The 25,617-nt window shown below is 36.9% G+C and overlaps 1 protein-coding gene across 1 annotated transcript in view; it reads left to right on the top strand.

Annotated features, from left to right (window-relative positions):
* The window catches only part of col28a1a (collagen, type XXVIII, alpha 1a), a 34,319-nt gene extending 8,767 nt beyond the window's left edge, over positions 1 to 25,552 (top strand). Inside the window, exons 10-34 of the mRNA XM_067411928.1 lie at positions 666 to 719; positions 790 to 858; positions 2,774 to 2,842; positions 2,989 to 3,057; positions 5,539 to 5,607; positions 5,714 to 5,782; positions 5,904 to 5,972; positions 12,271 to 12,339; positions 12,452 to 12,523; positions 13,055 to 13,123; positions 15,495 to 15,566; positions 17,336 to 17,404; positions 17,641 to 17,709; positions 17,792 to 17,860; positions 17,943 to 18,011; positions 18,128 to 18,196; positions 18,280 to 18,348; positions 18,465 to 18,533; positions 18,636 to 18,716; positions 20,040 to 20,075; positions 20,164 to 20,200; positions 20,297 to 20,848; positions 20,926 to 21,080; positions 25,013 to 25,235; positions 25,380 to 25,552. Coding sequence (XP_067268029.1) covers positions 666 to 719; positions 790 to 858; positions 2,774 to 2,842; positions 2,989 to 3,057; positions 5,539 to 5,607; positions 5,714 to 5,782; positions 5,904 to 5,972; positions 12,271 to 12,339; positions 12,452 to 12,523; positions 13,055 to 13,123; positions 15,495 to 15,566; positions 17,336 to 17,404; positions 17,641 to 17,709; positions 17,792 to 17,860; positions 17,943 to 18,011; positions 18,128 to 18,196; positions 18,280 to 18,348; positions 18,465 to 18,533; positions 18,636 to 18,716; positions 20,040 to 20,075; positions 20,164 to 20,200; positions 20,297 to 20,848; positions 20,926 to 21,080; positions 25,013 to 25,235; positions 25,380 to 25,552 — 2,490 coding nt within the window. The remainder of the gene's footprint in view (positions 1 to 665; positions 720 to 789; positions 859 to 2,773; positions 2,843 to 2,988; positions 3,058 to 5,538; positions 5,608 to 5,713; positions 5,783 to 5,903; positions 5,973 to 12,270; positions 12,340 to 12,451; positions 12,524 to 13,054; positions 13,124 to 15,494; positions 15,567 to 17,335; positions 17,405 to 17,640; positions 17,710 to 17,791; positions 17,861 to 17,942; positions 18,012 to 18,127; positions 18,197 to 18,279; positions 18,349 to 18,464; positions 18,534 to 18,635; positions 18,717 to 20,039; positions 20,076 to 20,163; positions 20,201 to 20,296; positions 20,849 to 20,925; positions 21,081 to 25,012; positions 25,236 to 25,379) is intronic.
* Positions 25,553 to 25,617: the final 65 nt, after the last annotated feature.

Raw genomic sequence — 25,617 nt, 5'->3', positions numbered from 1 at the left:
TAAAAAATATTACCATTACTGTAATGCAGATACACATATATATACACAGTAATATTTGATTCATGTATGCTGTTTTTGTTTTTTATTTTATTTAATTATTGTATTGAGACAGTAATAAATGAAGAGTAACATAGCTCCCAAGCACAGTGAGGAAATGATCACTCTCACACAGTCAGATCGCCTCTCCTGTCCCTGCACTTATGGAATGTGATTGAGGGATTAACTGTTGTTCTTACACTATAACATAGCTAAAGCAGTGAATCCAGGCCTACACACCATTGTTCCTCTCTGAGGGCTTTCTTTGTTCCTCTGGATTAGCATAAGGACAGGGGTTACTATCTCCTGCCCTCCTAGTTCAGTCTCTGTCCTTGTGATTTTGGTTTATTGACAGCAGCCTCCGTTTTTTTGACTCGATTCAGATTTAGATAGCTTCAGTTTCCCACACAGTCTATTCTCTGCTGATGGGGAATGTCTGGCTGTCATGTGTCCAGTAAAAACACATTATAATTGATGGCATAGCTTGGTAGTGGTCCAGTACACTGTAAAAGTTCTTTTATATTTAAATAGACACACTCTTCCAGTACAACTAGCTCCTAGATCAAGTGTGATTAGTGAGAAGTAAAAAATATAATAAAGACTAATACTTGAATGTCTGTCTGTTTCAGGGACTGAGCGGTAACCCTGGTGACCCCGGCCCTGAGGGCCGTGTCGGACCTAAAGTAAGGATATTGCATTTCACCACTATAATGTGATATTTTTCGAATGGAATGACAGTGATATCTTTCTCAGGGTGAGCGAGGACCTAGTGGACCCACTGGACCTCCAGGGAACCCAGGGACTGGGAACCCTGGTCCAAAGGTAATGGCTTCAGATTAGATCAGATTAGTTTGATTTCAAAATAATGTAAAATATATTTTAATATCTGGTTAGAAAACAGTTGTTACACAACATTTCAAGCAGTGTTCTGCAGTGTGACATGCTACATTTTTTGTGTAATTGTCATGCATGCAGTTTATGAACTCAAATAATTGTGATACAAGACAATTGTCACACCACAGAACTATTTTCTTTTATATACACTTTCCATTCAAAAGTTTTAGTATTTTTTTTTTTTACAAGGATACATACATTTCATCAAATGTGACAGCAAATAATTTTACGTTGTTACAAAAATATTATTTTTCAAATAAACTTTCATTTGTCAAAGAATCCTTAAAAAAGGTATCATGGTTTCAAAGACTGGAGTAATGATAGTTATTTTACAAACCCGATTCCAAAAAAGTTGGGACACTGTACAAATTGTGAATAAAAAAGGAATGCAATAATTTACAAATCTCATAAACATATTTTATTCACAATAGAATATAGATAACATATCAAATGTTGAAAGTGAGACATTTTGAAATGTCATGCCAAATATTGGCTCATTTTGGATTTCATGAGAGCTACACAATCCAAAAATGTTGGGACAGGTAGCAATAAGAGGCCGGAAAAGTTAAATGTACATATAAGGAACAGCTGGAGGACCAATTTGCAACTTATTAGGTCAATTGGCAACATGATGGGTATAAAAAGAGCCTCTCAGAGTGGCAGTGTCTCTCAGAAGTCAAGATGGGCAGAGGATCACCAGTTCCCCCAATGCTGCGGAAAATAGTGGAGCAATATAAGAAAGGAGTTTCTCAGAGAAAAATTGCAAAGAGTTTGAAGTTATCATCATCTACAGTGCATAATATGATCCAAAGATTCAGAGAATCTGGAACAATCTCTGTGCGTAAGGGTCAAGGCTTGAAAACCATACTGGATGCTTGTGATCTTCGGGCTCTTAAGACGACACTGCATCACATACAGGAATGCTACTGTAATGGAAATCACAACATGGGCTCAGGAATACTTCCAGAAAACATTGTCGGTGAACACAATCCACCGTGCCATTCGCCGTTGTCGGCTAAAACGCTATAGGTCAAAAAAAGAAGCCATATCAAAACGTGATCCAGAAGCGCAGGCGTTTTCTCTGGGCCAAGGCTCATTTAAAATGAACTGTGGCAAAGTGGAAAACTGTTCTGTGATCAGACAAATCAGAATTTGAAGTTCTTTTTGGAAAACTGGGACACCATGTCATCTGGACTAAAGAGGACAAAGACAACCCAAGTTGTTATCAGCGCTCAGTTCAGAAGCCTGCATCTCTGATGGTATGGGCTTGCATGAGTGCGTGTGGCATGGGCAGCTTACACATCTGGAAAGGCACCATCAATGCTGAAAGGTATATCCAAGTTCTAGAACAACATATGCTCCCATCCAAACATGATCTCTTTCAGGGAAGACCTTTGCAGACTGTTATAAAAAGTGGTAAACATGGCCTTGTCCCAACTTTTTTGAGATGTGTTGATGCCATGAAATTTAAAATCAACTTATTTTTCCCTTAAAATGATTAATTTTCTCAGTTTAAACATTTGATATGTCATCTATGTTGTATTCTGAATAAAATATTGAAATCTGAAACTTCCACATCATTGCATTCTGTTTTTATTCACAATTTGTACAGTGTCCCAACTTTTTTGGAATCGGGTTTGTATATTTTAATATTATTTCACAGTATTACTGTTTTTACTGTAATTTGATCAAATAAATGCATGCTATGGTGAGTATAAAAGACTTTAACATTAAAAATTCACCCCAAACTTTTGAACAGTAGTGTATCAGTATGCTGTTGTTATTCTAATTAAAATGGAATCATATGGAATCATATCCATGTAAACCCTTTGTGTTTTGTAAGGGGGAGAAAGGTGGCCAAGGCAGACCTGGGCCCACCGGGCCTGTTGGTATAGGGGAGCCAGGAATGCCTGTAAGTGAAGTGATACGTCAGTAACTCCACTAGAGGGAGATACACATTGTTAGTCATTTGTTTTTCTGTAACAAGCTGCTGTCATGCATCTTTATTCACTGGGTTTGTATAGTGTTATATATTAATATTGAGTACCTGTTTATTAGGGTGCATCAGGACCTCCAGGAGTTCAAGGCAACCAAGGCTTTCCAGGAGAGGGTTTACCAGGACCAAAGGCAAGAGTTAACAATAAAAAAGAAATGCACTTTATTGTATTTAATGTGCACGTGTAGTGTACTTTAAATCTTAAACTTTAATTTAAAAAAACTGTACTTGCAATTTAATGAAATAAAAGGCCATTCAACATGTACTAAAGAGCACATGTTGGGGCACTGCCTCCAAATGGGGTGGCCGCCAGTGAGCAAAAAAAAAAAAAAAGCTAAATTCTACAGTATATTACATAAATCCTATTGATTTTTTTTTCTACATGAATAAAGTTAAATGTAGTAATAAATCACATTTTTGATTAATTTAGTTTTTTGTCATCCCTGAATATATCCATTAAGTTAAATTTGAGAGCCAGTGTTTATTATTTTTAGTGTTTTAATAAAACTAACAAGTTTATAAAATAAAAGCAATTTCAATAATGAGCAATTTTAAAAACCCAGAAGCAGAAACGATGTCAACTATTTGCTATTAATAAGTAGTTTGGTCATTACAATATACAGTAGTTTTATTCAGCATCTCTTTCAAATAATGATAAAAAATAAAAAAAATTCCCCCCACTATAATAAATCAAATGGTTTGGCCAAAACATCAGTGTTTCATTCAACATTTCTTTCAGATTAATTTTAAAAAAAGCTGAGTAACACAGAGTTAAAGTTTTAGCACTGTAACAGTTCAAATTAAAACATCACAGTTTAAAAATAAAATATGGAACCATTACGTTTATGACTTGGGTATAGTTGATTTTATATTCGCACATTCGGACATCCGTTTTCAATAGCCTTGTTAATCACACTACATTGGACGTTCAGTGGACATTCACAAGTAAATATGCCATTAAAACAATACTTGTCTATTTTGATCGACTGTGAAAAATGTTGAAAGTTGACAAACGTTGGTTGTCAATATCATGTCGCTGCTTAAAATTCGCAAACATTAATTTATTGCACATTTATTGGAAAGTCTGAATTTATCAGAAGTCCGAATGTGCAAATATAAAACCAACTTTACCCAAGTTACATTGTACTCTGCTAACATATTAAATAACAGTCTTTAGTTTATCTTCTTTTCATTGCTTGGTACTGTTCTCTTCCCTGCCTTCAAAAGAAACACTTATGTTTCAAAAATTGTTCAAATTGTGAATGAAATGCACAGAATGCATCCATGTCATTTTACGTGTAAATGACTAACGTCAAGTTAGGCCTGACAATTTAACTATCTAACTGACTTACTCTTATGCATTAACAAGTAATGTGTCAACAGACAATTATTATTATTATTTTGGAACATTCTGTGCATATTGTCATTTGGTGCAATCTTGCTATGTGGTCACTGCCACAAAATAAACTTGATACAAAATATGCAAATCACCATGACAGTGTTTACTGTTTGATAGCACCCAGCGTATTTTACTTTTATTGTGTTTTATTAAACGTTGACTGAACATTCGATTGAAATCAACCACGGCCAACGCGAGCAGAGCCTGACGGGGTAAAAACATTGATCTGAGAAAACCATACAAACATACTAAACCATCCATAAAGGTTACCTACCAGCTCTTTGTTTGGTGTCTTGACTTCCCACACTTGATAAAGTAAAAGTCCAAGTCCGGGACGACCGTTGTTTCTCTGACGCTGCACTTCTTTGAATCGTGAACTTCAGTAGAGTCTATAAACTGATTGGCCGTAAAATTAACCAATCACAAGACATCTTATGGGGGGGCACCTGGGGTGGCCAATCGAATTTCAGGCCACCACGTAGACCCGCCCCTGCTAAAGACAGTTTCTTAAGACATTTCAGTGCACTTTTAAAAAGTGATTAAAAAGTGAACAATTTTAATTTTAATCATGTTTTAATAATATTTTGATGTGCTTTAAAGAAGTACACTTATTTTGATGTGCTGACTAACTAAATGTGAAGCATTTGATAATTTTAACTGCAGTTTGATATTTGATATATTACATTTAAAGTTACACCTAAATTGCAAATTCATTTATACTTACATTTATGTATTAAACATTACAAGTATGCATTGAACATTATAAGTGTGCAATTACAAATATCGTTAAATATATTACATACAAGTTTCAAATTACAATAAAGTATATTTTAGTTTGCCATAATATTTTTGCTTTTTTTGTCAGTACTTTCGGTTAAAGTACACTTTAACCATATTTCAATAACTATAGGAATAATTTTAAGTGTACATTTAAAGGTCAAAAAAGCACTCTAAAGTTCTGCTAATTGAATTTAGTAAAAATTTAAACTATAAATATTTTCATTTAATTTTAAAATAACATGCAGTTAAGTATCTGAAAACATTACATTCATTAACACACAAAGGTATATTCCTTTAAATGGTATTATTTTCTTAAGTACTATTTAAAAAAAAAAAAAAAAAAAAAAGTATGCTAAAATGCACTGTTCATGTGATAGACATCTAATGCTGTACTTAATAATGTAACGATGCATTGATTTTCACCACATTTCAGGGTGACAGAGGATTTGAGGGTCCTAAAGGTGTACGTGGGCCTCCTGGGTTTAGCATCAAGGGTGATAAGGTAGAGAACATTCTCAAAAAAAAAAAATATATTACATGCTGTTGTTGAGTGTAATCAGATCAAACAATAAGACACTGCTCTAAGTACTTATTTCTCTCTTCTGTAGGGTAACACAGGGGAACCTGGTTTACCTGGACAGATGGGATTTCCAGGAGAAGGGATCCAGGGTGAAAAGGCAAAGCAAAGTTCTTATCTATACATAGACTGCACCCACACCTCCTTGCATTATTTTATAGGAAATCGTAGTACAGCCTCCAGTTTTAAATTACTTTTTAATGTGGCATCTCTGGCTGCAGGGAGACCCGGGACCCATGGGTCCACCTGGACCAAGAGGCCCCTCTGGAGTAGGCATGGTGGGCCCTAAGGTACATTGTGTGTGTGTGTGCGCGTGTGTGTGTGTGTGTGTGTGTGTGTGTGTGTGTGTGTGTGTGTGTGTGTGTGTGTGTGTGTGTGTGTGTGTGTGTGTGTGTGTGTGTATTTTAGAGGTCTGATATTGAATGCAAAATATCTTTAGATTGTACTTTCAATTTCTATAACCATAAATAATGCAGAAAGACTTAAAGGGATAGTTCGCCCTAAAAAGAAACTCACCTTCATGTGGTTTCAAATCATTGTTATTGTTAACTAAAGCTAAAAAAAATAAAAAAAAATAAAAATAAAAATAAAAAATAAAAATCATTTTTTAATAAATATATAAATCTGAAATCAAACAAAAGATAAAAAAAAAAAAAAAAACTTTAAAACTGAAAATGATAAATGTTGCCTTGGCAACTGTCACAGAGTCAGTCACACTCTCAACACCAGACCTCTCAGCTCCACCTACACGATCCCAATCACCAGAATTCTAATTCAACCTACCTGCACCAGCTCATCACAGCATGCTACTTAAGCAGTCACTCCTCAGTTCACCTTTGTGTGGTTTTGTTGTAACCTCATGCTACAACTTACCCGGCTACCTACCTGTGTGACTTATCTGCCCTGAAATCATCGTCAGTCTTCATCTGTCTTCTGTCTTCCTCGTTCAGCGATCACTCTACAGCCTGCAAACAAAGAGAGACTGTTCAGTTCAAGCTATCTCTGAGTACACTGCCTTACCTGCTGCCATCACTTGTCTTGATGCATCTGTAAATAAATGACGTGTGTGGAAGTTATCGGTGTTGTCTCCATCTATATGCTAACAGAAGACTAGAACACAACATGCAACGCAGCGCTGCAGTGAGCGATGACACAATCCAGATTAATTCACGGAATTAGTACAAGCACTCAATCAGACACTGCTACCACTGGCACCCACTACTTCACCACCTGCCTCTGCCAATCTCATGGCCTGACCAGCGACATAATCTGGCAAGGCGGAGGAATGCAGCGGGTTTCTTCTCCAGTGCTCCCTGTTTTTTAAGATGCAACCATATCTATTCACCACAGAAAAAGCCAAGATCGCCTACATCATCTCACTACTATCGGGACATGCTCTCCATCTGTTGCCCCTCCAGTACCTGAACCCTTGCAGATTCACTCATTCCACCTGACCTGTGCAGAGTGTCAATGTAGAATTCTCCAGCATTTTTGTTTGTACAGTGGGGGACATCTAATCTCCAATTGTCCCATCAGACCACCATGCCCAGCGGTGAGTAAGGCAAGGCAAGGCAAGGCAATTTTATTTGTATAGCAAATTTCATACACAATGGTAATTCAAAGTGCTTTACATAAAAAAGAATAATAAAAATAGAACATAAGGAATAGAAATAACAGTAAAAACAGAGAATGCTTTTGCTATCTGGATGGAAGAGCTAGGAAGTCTCAGGGAGTTTGTTGTTGTTGTTGTTGTTGTCGTCCATCAGAGTTGGATCTAAACGGATCTATTCATCAGAGCAGATCAGAATGGATCTTCCTCATCCAACAGGACTGCTACCTGTAAAGGCACTTCAAACTGATAAACATAGTTTCAATCTCCCCTTTTGCCAAGACACCTCAAACTGCACCACACAGCCCTAATCCCCCTTCCGGAGATATCTTACCTATGGAACGCAGTTCAAATTTCCCCTTTGGAAATTTCCCCCTTTGGAAAGTGTCCTGACTGTAATCCAGAGATATCTTAACCATGCACTACAGCTTAAATTTCCCCATGGTTTGTCAAATTTACCAAATTTTAACCTAATCAATTTCTTCCTAATTCTCCCAGCTCTTTCAACCAGACAGCAATAATGCATTAAAAGTCAGAATAACAAGATGATACATAAAAGATATAAAATAGATTAAAAATGAAATAAAAACAGGAAAAGAAATTAAAAGAATAAAAAGATAATACATATAAAATAAAGTGCAAACAGTTCGGACATAGCACAGTGCTCAATCAGCAAATGCATAGATAAAAAGATGTGTTTTGAGTCTGGATTTGAATGTGGCTACTGTTGGAGCACACCTGATCTCTTCTGGAAGCTGGTTCCAGCTGCGGCTGGCGTAACAGCTAAAAGCAGACTCTCCTTGCTTTGAGTGAACCCTGGGTATTTCTAAATGACTTGATTCTGATGATCTGAGTGATCTGTTAGGTTTATATTCTATGAGCATATCTGCAATGTATTGAGGTCCTAGGCCATTGAGTGATTTATAAACAAGTAACAGTACTTTAAAATCAATTCTAAATGCAACTGGAAGCCAGTGCAAGGACCTGAGAACTGGTGTGATGTGTTCATGTTTTCGGGTTCTGCTCAGAATCCTGGCAGCAGCGTTCTGTACGAGCTGCAGCTGTCATATGGTCTTTTGGAAAGACCAGTGAGGAGCCCATTACAATAATCCACCCGGCTGGTGATGAAAGCATGAACAAGTTTCTCTAAGTCTTGACTGGAGACAAAGCATCTAATTCTTGCAATATTTTTGAGATGATAATACGCTGATTTAGTTATTGTCTTTACATGGTTACTGAAACTCAGGTCTGACTCCAAAATCACACCAAGATTCCTGACTAGATTTTTAGTTGTTTGACCCCTAGAGTGAAGGTACATGTTCACTTTGAAAACTTCATCTTTGTTTCCAAACGCAATGACTTCAGTTTTGTCTTTGTTTAACTGAAGGAAGTTTAGACACATCCAATTTTTAATTTCATCAATGCACTGGCACAGGGAGTCAATGGGGCTGTAGTCGTTAGGTGATAGGGCTAGGTAAATCTGGGTGTCATCTGGGAGTACCATTCAACTTCCTCCTTTAATTGCACCTCTGACTAGAAATGCTGTTACAACACCTCAACGTTCTGTTTCAGCGCAAGCCCTCATCTACACTGGATCAGCCGGTAACTTCATCACTCTCAACCTCCTTCAAAAGCTCCCTCTCAAAAAAAGACTACGCACAGAACTTCTGAATATCAACTCCATACTGGGAAAGCCGCTGGGCTGTGGTCGCATCCAACACTGCATCTCCACAGTAATGCTCCGCATTGGGTGTCTATATCAAGAGCAACTTTCGTTCATGGTGCTGGAAGGTTCCACTGCTGACCTCATCCTGGGACGCCCTTGGATGTCACAACATTCCCAGTTGGTGAGTTGGAATACATGAGTAGAGATTCAAAAATGAGATCTATTCTTTGTCCATCCCAGAACAGCAGGCTGTGGAGAAGTACATTGAGGAGGCTCTCAAGCAAAACTTCATCCGACCATTTACAACCCCTGCCACTTTGAGCTTCATCTTTGTGAGTAAAAAGGACAGAGCTGTGGCTATGCAACGATTACTGTACTCTTGATTCTCAGATGGTCAAATACCACTATCCCTTCCTCTGGTCCCAGCAGCCCTGGAACAATTACATGGAGCTTGCATCTTCACCTAGCTGGACCTGCGGAGCACATATTACCATCAGGCCACTATGAATATCTCATGATGCCATATGGACTGTCCAACTCACCCACCTTATTCCAGGGGTACATGAATGAGGTGTTCCTGGAGTTCCTCCATCGTTTCATCATCAACTACATCAACAACATCCTGATCTACTCCCAGAACCTGGTCGAACATCGCCGCCACGTGATGCAGGTCCTCCAGAAGCTACAGAAACAACACCTCTACCTGAAACTTCAGAAATGCAAGTTTGACCGGATTTCCTTGGTTATGTCATTAACCAACACAACATCCAGATGGACCACAGGAAGGTTTAAGCCATCCGGAATTGGCCCCAACCTGCTTCCATTGAAGATCTTCAACATTTCCTGGGTTTTGCCAACTTTTACCACTGTTTCATCACCCATTTTAGCTAGATCTGTACACCACTCACCTCCCTCCTTAAAAACCGTCCCAAGTCTCTGTCCTGTAGTCCCGCCACAGCCAATGCTTTCCAACAGCTCTAAATCTTTTGCACAGCTCCTACCCTCGTTCATCCCAATCCAGATCTTCCCTTCGTGGTTGAAGTACAGTAGTCAACATTTGAAGTGGATCAAAAAAGTTCAGAGTTGTCCTAAGAACTAAGTTGTCCTAAGAAGGTTTTCGGACAACTTTGATGAAAGGTTTTGATCCACTTCAAATGTTGACTACTATAGATGCGTCCACCAGGGTAGGTACAGCTGTTCTGTCTCAGTGGCAGGATGAGCATCCCATCCTCCATCCATGCTTATTTTTTTCAAAGAAACTGTCCCCACTGAAGTGATGCATGAACTTGAAAGCAGATGCTCTCTCACGCTTGTGCCGTCTGAAGTTCCGGCTGTGAACCATTGGTTCCAAGAGAGCAAGAGGGTCTAGGACTCAGCTCGTGTCCATCTGCAGCCTGGCTCTTCTGAGTTCATATTCCCTAACATGAAGACAGAAGATCCAGGCCAATGTACAATGATCTGTGACACTCTTGTACTATCTGGAACAGAAGGACTAGCTTTCAATCAGGGACATCTGTTTTCGACTGCCCTGTCGTAAGTCCCCGCTACATAGGTCCATTCACCATCCAGAGGCAGATCAATGAAGTCACCTATCGGTTAAATATTTCTTCACACTATCGTATTGCACCAACCTTGGAACTCGTCCCAACCGAGGAACTCGTCTACAAGGTCAACACCATCCTAGACTCTTGACGACAGGATGGCCGCCTAGACTATCTTTTGACTAAGAAGTATATGGCCCTGAAGAAAGATCATGGGTTGCCTGAGATGACATTCTAGATCCATCATTTTGAGTTCCATGCGAGCCATCCCAACCACCCAGCTCGAAGAGGTAGAAGCTATCCCCTTCGTCGTTCAGTGCGGTCATCGTTGGGGGGTGGGGGGGCTGGGTTGAGGTCAACACCAGACCTCTCAGCTCCACCCACACGATCCCAATCACCAAAATTCTGCACCACCTGCACCAGCTCATCACAGCACACTACTTAAGCAGTCACTCCTCAGTTCACCTTTGTCTGGTCTTGTTGTTACCTTGTGCTACAACTTACCCGGCTACCTACCTGTGCTACTTTCCTGCCCTGAAATCATCATCAGTCTTCATCCGTCTTCTGTCTTCCTCATTCAGCGATCACTCTGCACCCTGCAAACAAAGAAAGACTGTTAGGTTCAAGCTAAGTTATCTATGAGTACACTGCCTTACCTGCTGCCATTGCTTGTCTTGCTGTACCTATAAATAAATGACTGTGTGTGGAAGTTACCTGTGTTGTCTCCATCTGTATGCGAAAAGCAACTAAATGAAATACTTTAAAGAACTAAAATTACTAAAAATTAAATAAGTATAAATTAAAGCTATATAGAAATATATGAAAAATAATATTAAGATAAATTATATTAAAATAAAACAATAGTACATAAATACTACTAAAATAACACTTTAAAACTTTCAAAAATAGTTTTCATTTGGGGTTGACTATTCCATTAAAGGGATAGTTCACCCAAAAATGAAAATTTGATGTTTATCTGCTTACCCCCAGTGCATCCAAGATGTAGAGGACTTTTTTTCTTCAGTCAAATGCAAATTATGATTTTTAACTGCAACCGCTGCCTTCTGTCAGTCAAATAATAGCAGTGATTGGGAACTTGTACAATAAGAGTCGAAAAAACTTCCATAGACAAATCCAAATTAAACCCTGCGGCTCGTGACGGCACATTGATATCCTAAGACACGAAACGATCGGTTTGTGCGAGAAACCGAACAGTATTTATATAATTTTTTACCTCTAATACACCACTATGTCCAACTTCGTTCAACTTCCGGTTAGTGAGGTCTGATCGCGCTCTGACAACGGAAGTGATGTCTCGCGCTCATTGAAGTATATGGGCGAGACACTTCCGTCATCACAACGCGTTTTTTGACCTCACTAACAGGAAGCTGAACAAAGTTGGACATAGTGGTGTATTAGAGGTAAAAAATTATATAAATAATGTTCGGTTTCTCGCACAAACCGATCGTTTCGTGTCTTAGGATATTAATGTGTCGTCACGAGCCGCAGGTTTTAATTTTGATTTGTCTAAGCAAGTTTTATTTACTGTTATAGTTGAAGTTCCCATCTACTGCTATTATTTGACTGACAGACGGCAGCGGTTGCAGTTAAAAATCATAATTTGCGTTCGACTGAAGAAAAAAAGTCACCTACATCTTGGATGCACTGGGGGTAAGCAGATAAACATCAAATTTTCATTTTTGGGTGAATTATCCCTTTAATGGTTTGTGTGATTATCAGTATAAATTGTGACTGTATAAATTTGTTTGCAGGGAGATCAAGGCTTTCCAGGAGAATCTGGCCTACAAGGTGAGAGAGGAATAGGAGAACCAGGACCAAAAGTATGTACAATTTCAATATCCTTATAAACCAAATCAAATATCTATATATTTCCATATTTTTAATATAATCTACATTTTATGTAACAGTGATAGAGTGGTTTCTTGATTTTAGGGAGAACCAGGACCAGACGGAGCTCCAGGTATTCCTGGCATCCCAGGTGAAGATGGCTCTGTGGGTCCAAAGGTACAGTGGGACAAAATGTCCTGGGTCACAGGTTTCTTGTAAAATGGTTATGATTTTATTTAAAATGTAACCAGTGGATCATCACTAAGGCCATACTTATAAATTAATGAATGTCATAGTTTCACTTAAGTTAGTCCTAGATTAAATGCATGTTTGAGCTGTTTTAAATGAAAATAACTTGCAGTGACAGATCTTAAAATATATCAGTGCTGCTGTTTTGTATCAGGATGTACACCAGCAATGTTTTTTTTTTTTCTTCTAGTGAACGTTTATAAAAGCTACTTAAAATGCCCTAATTGAACTAAGGCTAAATCCTGGCTTAGGCTAAGCCCTGTCTGTGAAACCGGGCCTTGAAGTCATACTTTTTATGGTGTGGCTTAAATGTCTACATATTTTTGGGGCCACTGTGATTATAACACGTTCTTATTTTATGATAGGAAAGTAATGCATGTGTGCTTTACTGAAGCTTTCCTGTATTTGCTGTTTATATCGTTTACTCACCTGGGCATTTCTGTCTTTTTTTCATTATAGGGTGAGATGGGTTTACCTGGTGCACGAGGTCCTGAGGGCTCACCTGGGAAAGGAATTCCCGGTGAGAAGGTACAATGACGTTTCTTTCTAAAAAGGTTTCTTACTTACCACAATTCTACAGATTAATAAATAAATAAAAACTATCTCTTATGGTTAAACAGTGATTTATACATTCATTGAGTCCAGGAGCAGTGTTGGGGAGTAACTGGTGTAACGGCGTTATGTAATCCATTACAGTTACTGAGAAAAAAATGTGTAATTAAATTACAGTTACTTATGAAAATGTTAACGAATACAAAAATCATGTAAAAAGCTAGGGTATGCTGAATAATATTCATTTGTGGCTTTGCCTGTTTTTAATGTGCACAATGCCTCCTGCCATTTAAAGGCTGTTTAGTAAAGCAATGCTATTCTGTTGCTTTTGATTGGTTCACTTGTTTGAATTTGCAGCGCACCTTACTGCCAAATACATCACTCCACATTGCCACTGAAAGCTTTAGGCTACAACCTGTCTGTTCAAAAACGGCATCATAGCTATTAAACTTTTTCTTGTTCTGATTTTAAATCTGTATTTAACTTCAGAACGATCTCAAAGTAAAAAGAGGTGCTAAAGTCTGATTTTGTGGTGGCTGTGCTTTAAAAATTAAATTATTATAATCTTAAAACAAGTGAAGGATTGTCTGACAGTAGTCACTGTTGAGTACTACTGCATGGTTAACCCTGCCCTGCATTCATTAGAAATTTAGAAAAGTAATTAAAAATTAATCAAATGTATTCAGTTACATTACTTTAATAAAGTAATTGAAATAGTTACAATACTTATTACATTTTAAATAGGGTTATTACATTTCCAAAGCAACTTTCCCAACAGGAGTCCAGGAGTCAATATTTGCCTTTTTGGGTGACAGTGAGAGTAAAATATATCCTGCCATTTAATACAAGGTTTACATTATGGTAAAAATACATTCATGAGAACAATGCAGTATCAGTTTAACAAGGGTTGTAACCCTATGGTTGTAACCATTTCAAATGATCTGAGACCAGAGTTTTATATGATTTAGTTTAGGATTGAATCTCACAAAATCCGGCCAAGTCCAAGTTGTATTTTACATGATATCAAAATAAAATATGCTATTAACTTTATTTTAAGGTGTCCTTGTTACATTGTAACTATACATTTAGGTACTAATTAATATTAATTAACAACATGTACTTACAATACAATTTGGTTTGGTTTAATGTTAGTTCTATTTAATTATGCATAATTTACTGTTATTAGTATCTAGTTATTAGTTACTACAATAAGTAACATGTAACAAGGGCACTGTAAAATAAATTGTTACCTAAATTAATACTTTTATTTTAGAAGGGATATATTCAACAGTTCAAGAGTGTGAGTAAAGATATTTATAATACTACAAAATAATTCTGTTTCAAATTAATGCTGTACTTTTGACTCTTCTATTCATCAAAGAATCAGACAAAATCTATCACAGTTTCCACAAAAATATTAGATAGCATAACTGTTTTCAACATTGATTAGGCCTATAATAATAAATGTTTAGTGAGCACCAAATTGTAAAAATATTTAAAAATTGTAATATTTATTTTTTTTACTGTATTTTAAATCAAATAAATACAGTATTTGTGAGCATAAAAATTCTCTTTCATAAACATAAAAGTAATTTTGTAATAACATTTTTATTTACAATGTTTAGTATGATAGTATTTGTTCTACTGTCTCTAATTAATGCAGATTTTAATAAAAGACCATCTTAGAATTATTTTTCAAAATAATGTTTTTTTAAATAAAATATTTTTGAACATCATGTCTTTGTCACACTGGGTTGTAGTACAACTCACAACGAGGAAGATGATGATGATCCAAACACACTCTTTTATAATATCCACACAAAAATCCAAACAAGACAGGCAGAGAAACACAACCTTAGCATTAACATGACCAGACAACTGAAGTGTGCACAAGGAGGAACTTAAATACACATTGGTGATTAACTAAATGATGAACAGCTGTGATGATTGAGTTAGTGTCCATGGTAACAGATGAGTGGCAGGAAGCTAAGACAAAGGAGACACATATGACTAGAGAATACAAAATAAAAATAAATGAAAATGAAACTAAAAAGAACCGAGACAGTAACATCAACATTAAATAATGAAAATTATAAAAACACTCAAAAGTAAATGTCTTTAAATTTAAAAAGTCCTAAAAACAGCCTTCATTTTCTTTATGCAAAATATAATATCTTAATATCTTACATGTGTATTTATGAGGCTTGAGTTTGTCATCATGTCACTCAACTCAAAGTTTGTCTATGATCAAAAAGCTGAATAATCTCAAATACTGTCTTCTCTATATGTACTGAAGTGGAAAATGTTACTGTCACATAAACACACTAAATTGTGAATCTCTCCACAGGGGGACCGAGGTGACAGAGGACCTCGGGGTCTCCCAGGAAGTGCTGGAGCACCGGGACCCCCAGGGGCCAAGGTCGGTGGGACAGTGTCAATATTTAAACACAAAATCTGGTTTTTGCATTGAGAATGTGGAGGTTAATGTCCAGGTCGTCATGGTTAGATGTTTGGAATGTCTTATTTCATGATCTGACGACTTTTAAAGAGTTCATAAAAGGTCTTTAGGGTTTATTTGTACACTTTTATGGTTGCTCATAATCAGTCCTTCAACGGTCATCCTTGGTTTGTGAGAATATTCATCCAGAAACTCATAAACCTATAAATATACATTGAAAATCGAATAGTGTCAACCAACTAAGGCGAGGCCGTAACCAGGTCATACTCCAGTGGCTTAGAAAGGGCCTGCCAATGACCTACAAATGAGTAAGAACGGTGCTCAAGTGATATATCGCAGTGACTTTCTATTTTTAGAATGAAACAACTCTTTCTCTCTCTCTCTCTCTCTCTCTCTCTCTCTCTTTAATTTTCTCTATTTCACTCCTACTTTTCTTTCTATCTTCTCCCTTAGTACTTCTCTCTCCTCCGCTCCCACCCAAAGTTTTTTTTTTATTTTTTTTTTTTTTTATTATTTAATTAGTTTGTTTATTTAATTATTTGTTCCCTCTTCTTCTTTTTCACCTCTCTTCTCTTCTTATATAATTCTCAATATAATGAGAAAATATCTTAATAGTATTTGATATTAATAGGAATTTGCATATTAATAGATATCCTTTGTAAATAGATATGTAAAAAGAAATATATGGAAGTATATACACATTTTTTCTTATTATTATTACATTATTATATCAGTAAATAGCCTATATCTTCAATTTTGTCTATTATATTCAAAAAGAAAGCTGACTGAATGTACCATGTTAATAACAATAGATGTTATAAAGAAGACATATATACCGTATCCCTGCATATTGGCATATATGTATGTATGAGTCTAATATATGTTTGTATGTGTATATATATGTATATTGGTGTATATGTATGTATTTTTGTATGTTATAGTTATACATTTACCATTTCTATATTCTGTGGAATAACCTCCACACTTCAGTATGTGATATATGACATTTATACTAGATATACTTACCAGATCATTTTTCATTGTCATCATTTTTTTTTTTTTTTTCTTTTTTTTTCCTTTTCTTTTCTGTTTCTCAATATGTTTGTTCTGTTATCTTTTCTCTATATCTTCCATCTCTCTCTGTATGTAGACTTCTTATGTTATGTCACCTTGTTATGTTATGTCACCTTTTCAATCATTAAAAAAAAAGAAAAAAAAAAAAAAAAAAAAAAAAAAAAAAATTTGAAAACACAATAATAAATAATTAAAAAATAAATAAAAAAAAAAAAAAAAAAAAAAAAAAAAAAAAGAAAATCGAAAATATTTTTCCTGGACTTTGTCACTGGAAACTTGTTATAGGCACAAAGCAACAACTCTCATAGGAAGGACATGCTGTATTCAATATATTATCTCATCAGTCTAACTTATTTGATTATTTTAATACCTACCTTTGTTAAATACAAATATTATTTGTTTTCAAAAGTGCCTATATTATATTTTTAATTATAATTATATTTCATCACTATTGTAATTTACACTTTCCATAACATTTCTACAAAGTAGAATACTTTAGAAGTATTCAGAATTACTCAAAGTGCAGAAACACTACAGTTCTTTATAAATTATACACAACTAAAATGACCACTCATTGTCTTATGTATGCTATGGACATTTTTAAAAATGAACACTGGTAAAAAAAAAAATAATAATAAAAAATCTTTCATTTATAGGGAGAACCAGGAAGTTTAGGTATGATGGGGTTACCTGGACCTCCGGGTCGAGGATTGCCTGGTTCAAAGGTACATATATATCTCACTAAATGCAAATAGAGATAAATGCTATTTACACAAAGTGTAAAAAGAAGTAATATCCTGTTTGTACTAAAGATAAATAGCTGAGAAATGGTGGGTGGAGCTAGTGAAAATAAATTTTGCATACAAGGTTGACTATTTGTATTCTTACCTAATGTTAAACAATATTGTGTGTACTGTACTTATGCTCCTCCTCATTATGCTGGTTGCATGTTTATTGTTAGGGTGAGCCAGGACCTGCAGGCCCGTCTGGTCCTGTTGGAGAGCCAGGTGTTGGGACTACAGGCCCTAAGGTTATATAGACAATGACAAAGACATTTAACCAGTTTAATAGTAGGTTTGTTAGCTAATAAAATCTACATTGGCATGTTTCAGGGTGACAGAGGAAGTCCAGGACCAGTGGGGCCACAAGGAATGAAGGGGGAGGGTTACCCCGGACCACAGGTGCGTGAACGAGACAAAGACTTTAATACAAACAACAAAGAAAACAAAAGCAGTAATATCTATACATATGATATATTCTCAGGGGCTTCCAGGGTTGCCTGGACTGCCTGGTGAAGTTGGACCTGAAGGACAAGGAATTCCAGGACCAAAGGTATTGGTCATTATGCAATTCACAATAAATGATTGCTGACTTTCTATCTTTCAGAAAGTTAGCTAAGTTTAACATTCTTGCTAAATTTATGTTGTTGTTGTTGTTGTTGTTTTCAGGGAGACAGGGGCTCACCTGGAGCTACTGGCCCTTCAGGGCCTCCAGGAATTGGACTGCTTGGACCAAAGGTTCAATATCACTACTTAAAATGCGTATTGGCTCTACATACAGTATGTTCTATGTTGATTTAATTCATATGAGATTTTTTTAGGGTGCAGTTGGCCAGCCTGGTGCTCCAGGTCTTCCAGGCCCTCCAGGAGAGGGAATTCAAGGTCCCAAGGTAAGACTTCAAGGCCTGCGGGCCTCATACTGTAGCTCTTCAACTTAGACAGAAAGCAAAACATAACTTTATCATACAAAATCTTAGAACATTAAATAAACATTTTGTCATCACAGGGAGACCCTGGGTTTCAAGGGACCCCTGGCCCAAGAGGGCCTCCAGGTGATGGCCTGCCAGGAGAGAAGGTACTAGAAAAGCAAACACTGACTGACTGTGTTATATGTCAGTATAGTTAATAATATATTACTGTTTAAAAGCAAAAACAACATAAAGTCTGTTGGATTTAGGGTGACAGAGGTCTAGTGGGGGAGCACGGAAGAAAAGGAGAGAGAGGAGAATATGGAGTGCCTGGACAAACAGGAGCCAAGGTAATATCCAGTTTCCAGTTAGCCAAGGTTCATATTCTATTTCCAGTTTATGTTGGCATGTTTTTTTGGTTAGCGTTGTAGTTGAGACCAGCTAATTTTGAGTCTAAGTCCAGGCTGAGACCTGTAAAGGTTGAGTCAGAGTCAAAGTTGAGGCCAGAAGAAGGTTTAGTCCAAGCCAAGACAGAGGCCTGAACGGACCACAGACCACATAACGCATCTACAATGTTGTAGTATTCAAGACTGGACTTGATTTTGAGTCAAGACAAAGTCCAAATTCTCCCAAGTCCATAATAAGACCATAAACATATATGGTCTTGAAGGCAGACTCAAGACTGAGTCCAGTCTCGAGTTCTACAACACTAGGGGCTTTTGCACCGGAGGAACCTTTTCATAGTTCCGTTTTTTGCCGTGTTCGCACTGCGGGAACTAAGAACAATTTCAGTTCTAGGAACTCCTTTTGGTGGAACTAAACTAGCTCCTACTTCAGAGTAGGGGTCTAAACCAGCTCTATAGGAACTATCAGTGATGTAAGTGTAAGTTGATTGGTCAAATGCATGTCAAATACCGGCACCTGGCATTTTAAAAAAGCAGTGTAAACATATTTACTTAACGAACATGGAAAACAGTGATAACAGCATTTACCTCTCGGCCGCTTCACAGTTCCTTTTTTCCTAGTGCGTATGCAACCAGGAACATGGCCCGGGGGAGAAATTAGTTCCCAGGGAACTATCCTAGTGGTAGTTCCTATAACTGAGTTCCTAGAACTATTTGGTGCGAAAGCCCCTACTGTTTTGAAATTGTAGTCCATCAAATTCTTGTCCTGGATGCGCTACAAATACAAAATTCTTATGAAACAATGATAAACACAAAAGTGATCAAGTAATCAAGACAGTTTGGCTTCGCCTTGCAGCTATATACCCTCTGTTAGTTGATCACTATCATGTTTTAAAGTGCAGACACATTAGCAAAATTTCTGCAACATTTTGCAGGCAAAAAAATTGTCAATAATGTAGCGATGTATAAAGCACTACTCACACAGATATCACTTTCAAACCAAGAAGCTTTTTGTTATGAATCTACGTGAAGAACTTGAATACATTGCAAAATTTGCATGGGTTTTTTTTTTTTTTTTTCCTGTAAAATGCTATTAAAATTACTGGATTTCGTCCATTAAAACATGTGACCGCACCTTTACTCTAATGGAACAGCAACAGATTTTAGCCCACCTTTAATTCAGTTTACATATATATATATATGTAGATAGACAGAATATACCTTGAAAAATGACCCTGTTACTAATAAAATTCAACTTAAATTGTATAGGGAAAACCAGGAGAGAAGGGCGATCCTGGCCTATCTGTGAGTCAAAATATTTTTCATAAAAACTTTGTCATCAGAATACTTACCAATATTGTATGAATACCATACATTGAACTTCACCCCGCAGAGAGAAGAGGTGATCAGAATAATCCGGGAAATATGTGGTATGTAACCATCCCTGCCACTCAAACACAAAACTATATATAGGTTGTTTAAGGGGTGTTAGGTGGAGGCACTTACTTTTTTGTGTTTTGTCTCAGGATGTGGTATGAAATGCCGGACAAGTCCTCTGGAGCTGGTCTTTGTCATCGACAGCTCTGAGAGTGTGGGACCAGAGAACTTTGAAGTGGTGAAGGACTTTGTGAATGCTCTGATCGATCGCTTATCCGTGAGCCATGAAGCCACGCGTGTTGGGGTGGTGATGTACAGTCATGTGGATGTGGTGGTCACCAGCCTACAACAGCTGTCTGACCAGACAGACATCAAAACTGCCGTACGCAATATGCTGTACCTGGGCGAGGGCACCTTCACGGGCAGCGCCATCCGCCGGGCCACTCAGCTCTTCAAAGCAGCTCGGCCTGGTGTAAGAAAGGTTGTGGTCGTGTTGACGGATGGTCAGGCCGACAAACGTGATGCAGTGAGGCTGAAAGATGCTGCAAAAGAGGCTCACTATGCTGGGATTGAAATCTTTGCGATTGGTATCATGAACAGCAGTAACTCCCAGTATGCAGAGTTTAAGAATGAGATGAACATTTTGGCATCTGATCCTAATGAAGATTATGTCTACTTAATTGACTTCATGAGACTGCACAGTACGTACTCCTATATTTCTTTTAAATGTGGTGTATTTGGCTAAATATGTTTATGTTAACTTGTTGCGATTTTTCAGCACTGGAGAATAAACTGCTAAGTCAGATCTGCGACCGTGATGGTGGAACGCTCTTCGGCCCAAATGGCAAAACATTCCCTCCATTTCGGCCTGATCCAGTTCCAGATAGAACTGAGGCTCCCACCAGTGATTATTTCGTCACAGAGGACAAAGAGGTCATTTTTCATACTTCTACAGAAAGACAGTAATAAATTCTAATCTAGCAAGGCACTATATAAATTCATTAGCAAAATGTTTTTCAAAGGGAAAATATACAACTTTTCAGTAAAATTAAAATGGTACAAGCCCTGCACATGACATGTGGAGAAAAAAAAAACTAGATATTGTCAGCAAAAAATTAGGATTTGTTCCTGAATTTTAGGTAAATCATGGCCATGATTTAACAAAATTAAAATGTTAGTACAACAACATGGCCATGATTTACCTAAGATGAAAGAATTTGTCAAACGTGGCCATGAATTAAAGATGCGGTAAGTAGATTTTGAACTACGCTGTTGGACATTGATATTGATATTGATATTTGAAATCAACCCAAACAAACCCACCCCTCTCTTCATTGCTCCACCTCCAAAACTCACACTCCAATCCTAACCACCCTGCTCGGGGGGGTCTCGAACCCCAGCCCAATCGCTGCTGGCTTGGGAGGTGAATGCACCAACAATGATGCTAAACACCTCATTCTCTAGCGGTCATCAGTGTGCAGTGGTTTAACTAGTGGTTTCACTATCTGGCCACTGGTACACACGCAATGTGAGTGGATGTCTTCATCACAGCTGATGCGCAACAAAATGCTTCACGAAAATAGAGCACGGTTGATAAAGGAACGGCAAGGAAGCACAAAAAAATGAATGTACAGTACACAAGAGTAAATACCAAGTGTTCGTTGTAAGTCCCAAATATCACAGCAGTTCCAGACAATCAAAACCGTGTTACTCACATGAGAAGCAGGTTCAAAGCAGCCTCCATGTCTGTTTTCAGGCCTTCCCACTTAGCTCTCTCCAGCACTGGAAAGCTTTTCTAATATAAGCGCGGGTCCTAAAGCACTTGCCCAGTCATAAACCTTCATTCCAGTGATATTCTTTTGAGCTCTTTTGTATTATGTCCCATCTCTCGTTCTACAGTTTTGTTTTTTTTCTCATTTTCTCATTCTCTCTCCTCGACCGTCATAAACCCCCTAATGCTGATTGGTTAGATGTTTGTTGTTGGCAGAGGTGGGTAGAGTATCCAAAAACTGTACTCAAGTAAAAGTACAAGTACTTATAGAAATATGTACTCAAAGTAAAAGTGAAAGTAATAATCTTAATAGTTACTTAAGTAAGAGTAAAAAAGTATCCAATGAAAATCTACTCAAGGCTCTACAACCTTTCTGGACTTTGAATGTGGTCATTTCGTTGCTTTCTATGGGAGATAAAAAAAAAGCTCTCAGATTTCATCAAAAATGTCTTAATTTGTGTTCTGAAGATGAACAAAGGTGACACATGTTTGGAACGACATGAGGGTGAGTAATAAATGGCAGAAATTTCATTTTTGGGTGAACTAACCCTTTAAGGAACAATATCTGATAACAAGAAATCATCAAAGTGATGATTAGTGATGATTAACAAATTTCAACACACAAATGTGTCTAATATGATCAAACAGAGCTGCTTTACCTCACATACGCTTGACTTGAAGAAGCAGAAGCAGTGACTGCAGTTTAATAAAAGCTGCTCTTGATATGTTTGTCACACTTGTTTCTCATTAGCAATCACTCCATGATTTTATACTGCTTACATTTTTAAGTGAACAGAATAGAAATGTTCTAAATGTTCTAATGTTCTAAACATTAATGTTGTGCAACATAATTATATATTATTTTACTGACTTACAGAGCTTTAATAATAAAGTTGTGGATAAAGCACCACTTTCTCAAAAAAATAAAACATTGAACATTTGAAAATAGTTCCAAATTGTAGTATAGTTTATATTACATCTTTAATCAGCAATATAAACTAGTGATTTTGACTAAATTTGCCCCTAACAGAAAGGCTTGTAATAGAAGTCAAATGGTGTAACCGGTTACTTGCACAATATTAACAAAATGGCTCCTTGAATGGAGGTTACACTACCTTGACACTTCAGGAATTTGACTTGACTCCTATGATTCCCCAAATTATTTATAATATTCAGAACAATGGTGTTAAACTTATTTTTATTTACTATTAAATTGTTCTAATGTAAGATTATGCCAAACTACCTTATATGGTGTTTTATTGAGAATTTCACCTTTTTTAAACAAGATCAATTATTTGGTACTAAGTTTTTTATGGTTACACCACATTGACATTTTTGCAATCAATCCCCAAATATTCTCACAAAATTGATTAAAACCAGTCATTTCAGACTTGGTCCTCAAAAAAGAGAATGTATTGCAAGAAATTTGCTAATTTATTTTATAATTTTTACCCTTTTAAATTTAATTAAACTATAAGGACACAAAAAATGAGCGTCACGTCATTGACCAACATATATAATATAGCCTATATATATAATAGCATGTTATTATTTAGATAGATATTTAAATCATTATCATAATTAGCATCTTTGCAACAAACACAGAAGAGACGAGCATTATTTCTGGCATCTATAACCCGGATATCATTGCATATCTTTTGCTTTGTTTGTATAATAACGTATACAGCTACATTTGAAAGAAGAGAGAAACTCGATGTGCTCGCGCTTATAACCTCTGAACATCTGAACACAAACAATGATCAAATTGACGGATCTTCTTCTGTCTGTTCTTCAAAATGTAATCAAATGTAGGCTATATTTCTGCAGGCGCGTGTAAACTGGTTAACTGTTTCAATGCAAAGGCGTTAATTTTCAAGACGAACAGGTCACCCGCGCCACCATTGCGCAATAGGCGATCCACAAATTACCATAATACTCTCTGAACAAGAAGAGCTTATTTAATGTATAAATTAAGATATATGTCCATTATAACGGTAAAAAAAATGCTACACAGGCCTAACTTACTCTGTTATCGTGGCGTAATAATCTGGTTGGTTGTAAAATGTCGGCTATTGGCTGTATCATGAATTGAAATCAAATGAAATCGGCCTACCTGTGGAATTGTTCACAGACAGCATACGCAGATCAACTTATAAAAATCTTCATCGCTGGCAAACAACTGTATGCATTTGCAGATTTGCTTTTAATTGACTGTAGGTCCACTGCCACTTCTTCCAACGCTCCGAGAGAGAAACGCGTGCAGGAACTGAACAAATCATTCAAACTGATTCGACCAAGTCTTTGAACAGAATCGACTCAAATTTGTGAATGGCATCGTTCATGAAAAAAAAAAAAATTACAGTGCGCTTGGAATAAACTACGCATTTCTTAACATGTAACGTTACAGTAATTAATTAAAGTAACGAGAGGAATGTCGCCAAATGTAGCGAAGTAAAAGTACAGATATTTCATTACAAATTTACTCAAGTTAAAGTACCAACATTTAAATCCACTCTAAAAGTACAAATTTTCCAAAAAACTACTCAATGTAACGAAGTAAATTTACTTTGCTACTACCCGCCTCTGGTTGTTGGTGTCGCCTGACTAACTTCCAAACAGTGTTTTGAAATTCTACTGAGTCTACCTTTTAAGTCATGGTAACAAATTTGTGACCATGATATCTGTTTTTTTCCTTTCCATGACTTCATAAAAATGACACTTAAAAAAGATACTTTTTTTAAAAAGAAAAATTTCACGTTAGTTTTGTGACGTAACCATCAAGTAAAAAAGTAATAACGTATTTCCCTTACAGCTTAAATTCCTGTGTGTACGGTGTACACATCCTAATCATTATTTTCAAAAAATATTTTAAATGTATTTTTTAAAATAAAAAGTTTTTTTTTTTTTTTTTTTTTAAATATCTAAGAAACTAAAACAGAAACATTAATATAGAGAAAAAGCATGCACATAAAATGACCCAAATGCCAGCTGAAGGTGATATTTTGCTGGAAAGAGCTTCTGTTTCCAGTTAAATGAGATGTGCTGCCACAATGCCACATGCCATAAAGTCTGAAAAAGTTTCTCTTTATCACAGACTGCACTTCCAACAGAGTTTGAGACCACTTCTTCTACCCAGCAACCAGATGACTATGATGACTCGAATGAAGAGGACACAAATGGAGATAAGATGAGACACCAGTCCTCCATCTCAGTAGTAGGACCCCAGACGCCCATAATCTGGCGGTATGTTCCAAAAATCAGCCCACCTCCACGAACTCTACCTCCACCACCCCCTCAGCCTGGTGCCTTCATGAAAGGTAAACGCACTGGTTTACACCACAATTATCTATTATTTCTAGTGACTTCTTGAGCATTCACATTCATTCACACACAAATTTAGTTTGAAACCAGATTTTGTTCAATTTGAAGTACTTGAGATGTATGTTGTTGTTGTATTTCAGATGTAGACTGTAGGCAGGGATTGGATCCTGGGCCTTGTAGAGAGTACAGGGTGATGTGGTACTATGACCCGGAGGCCAACGCATGCGCACAATTCTGGTATGGTGGTTGCCAAGGCAACAGCAACCGCTTTGAGACGGAAGACATTTGTAGAAATGCTTGTGTGCAGACATAACACACCCTCACAATGAAGTACAGGGTTTCATTTAGCAGATTTCTGATTTTTTTTTTAACAAGCTG

Source organism: Chanodichthys erythropterus, chromosome 15 (genome assembly GCF_024489055.1).
Source record: "Chanodichthys erythropterus isolate Z2021 chromosome 15, ASM2448905v1, whole genome shotgun sequence".
NCBI lineage: Eukaryota > Metazoa > Chordata > Actinopteri > Cypriniformes > Xenocyprididae > Chanodichthys > Chanodichthys erythropterus.
The sequence above is the reverse complement of the archived record's forward strand: the minus strand, read 5'-3'. Positions and strand labels throughout refer to the sequence as shown.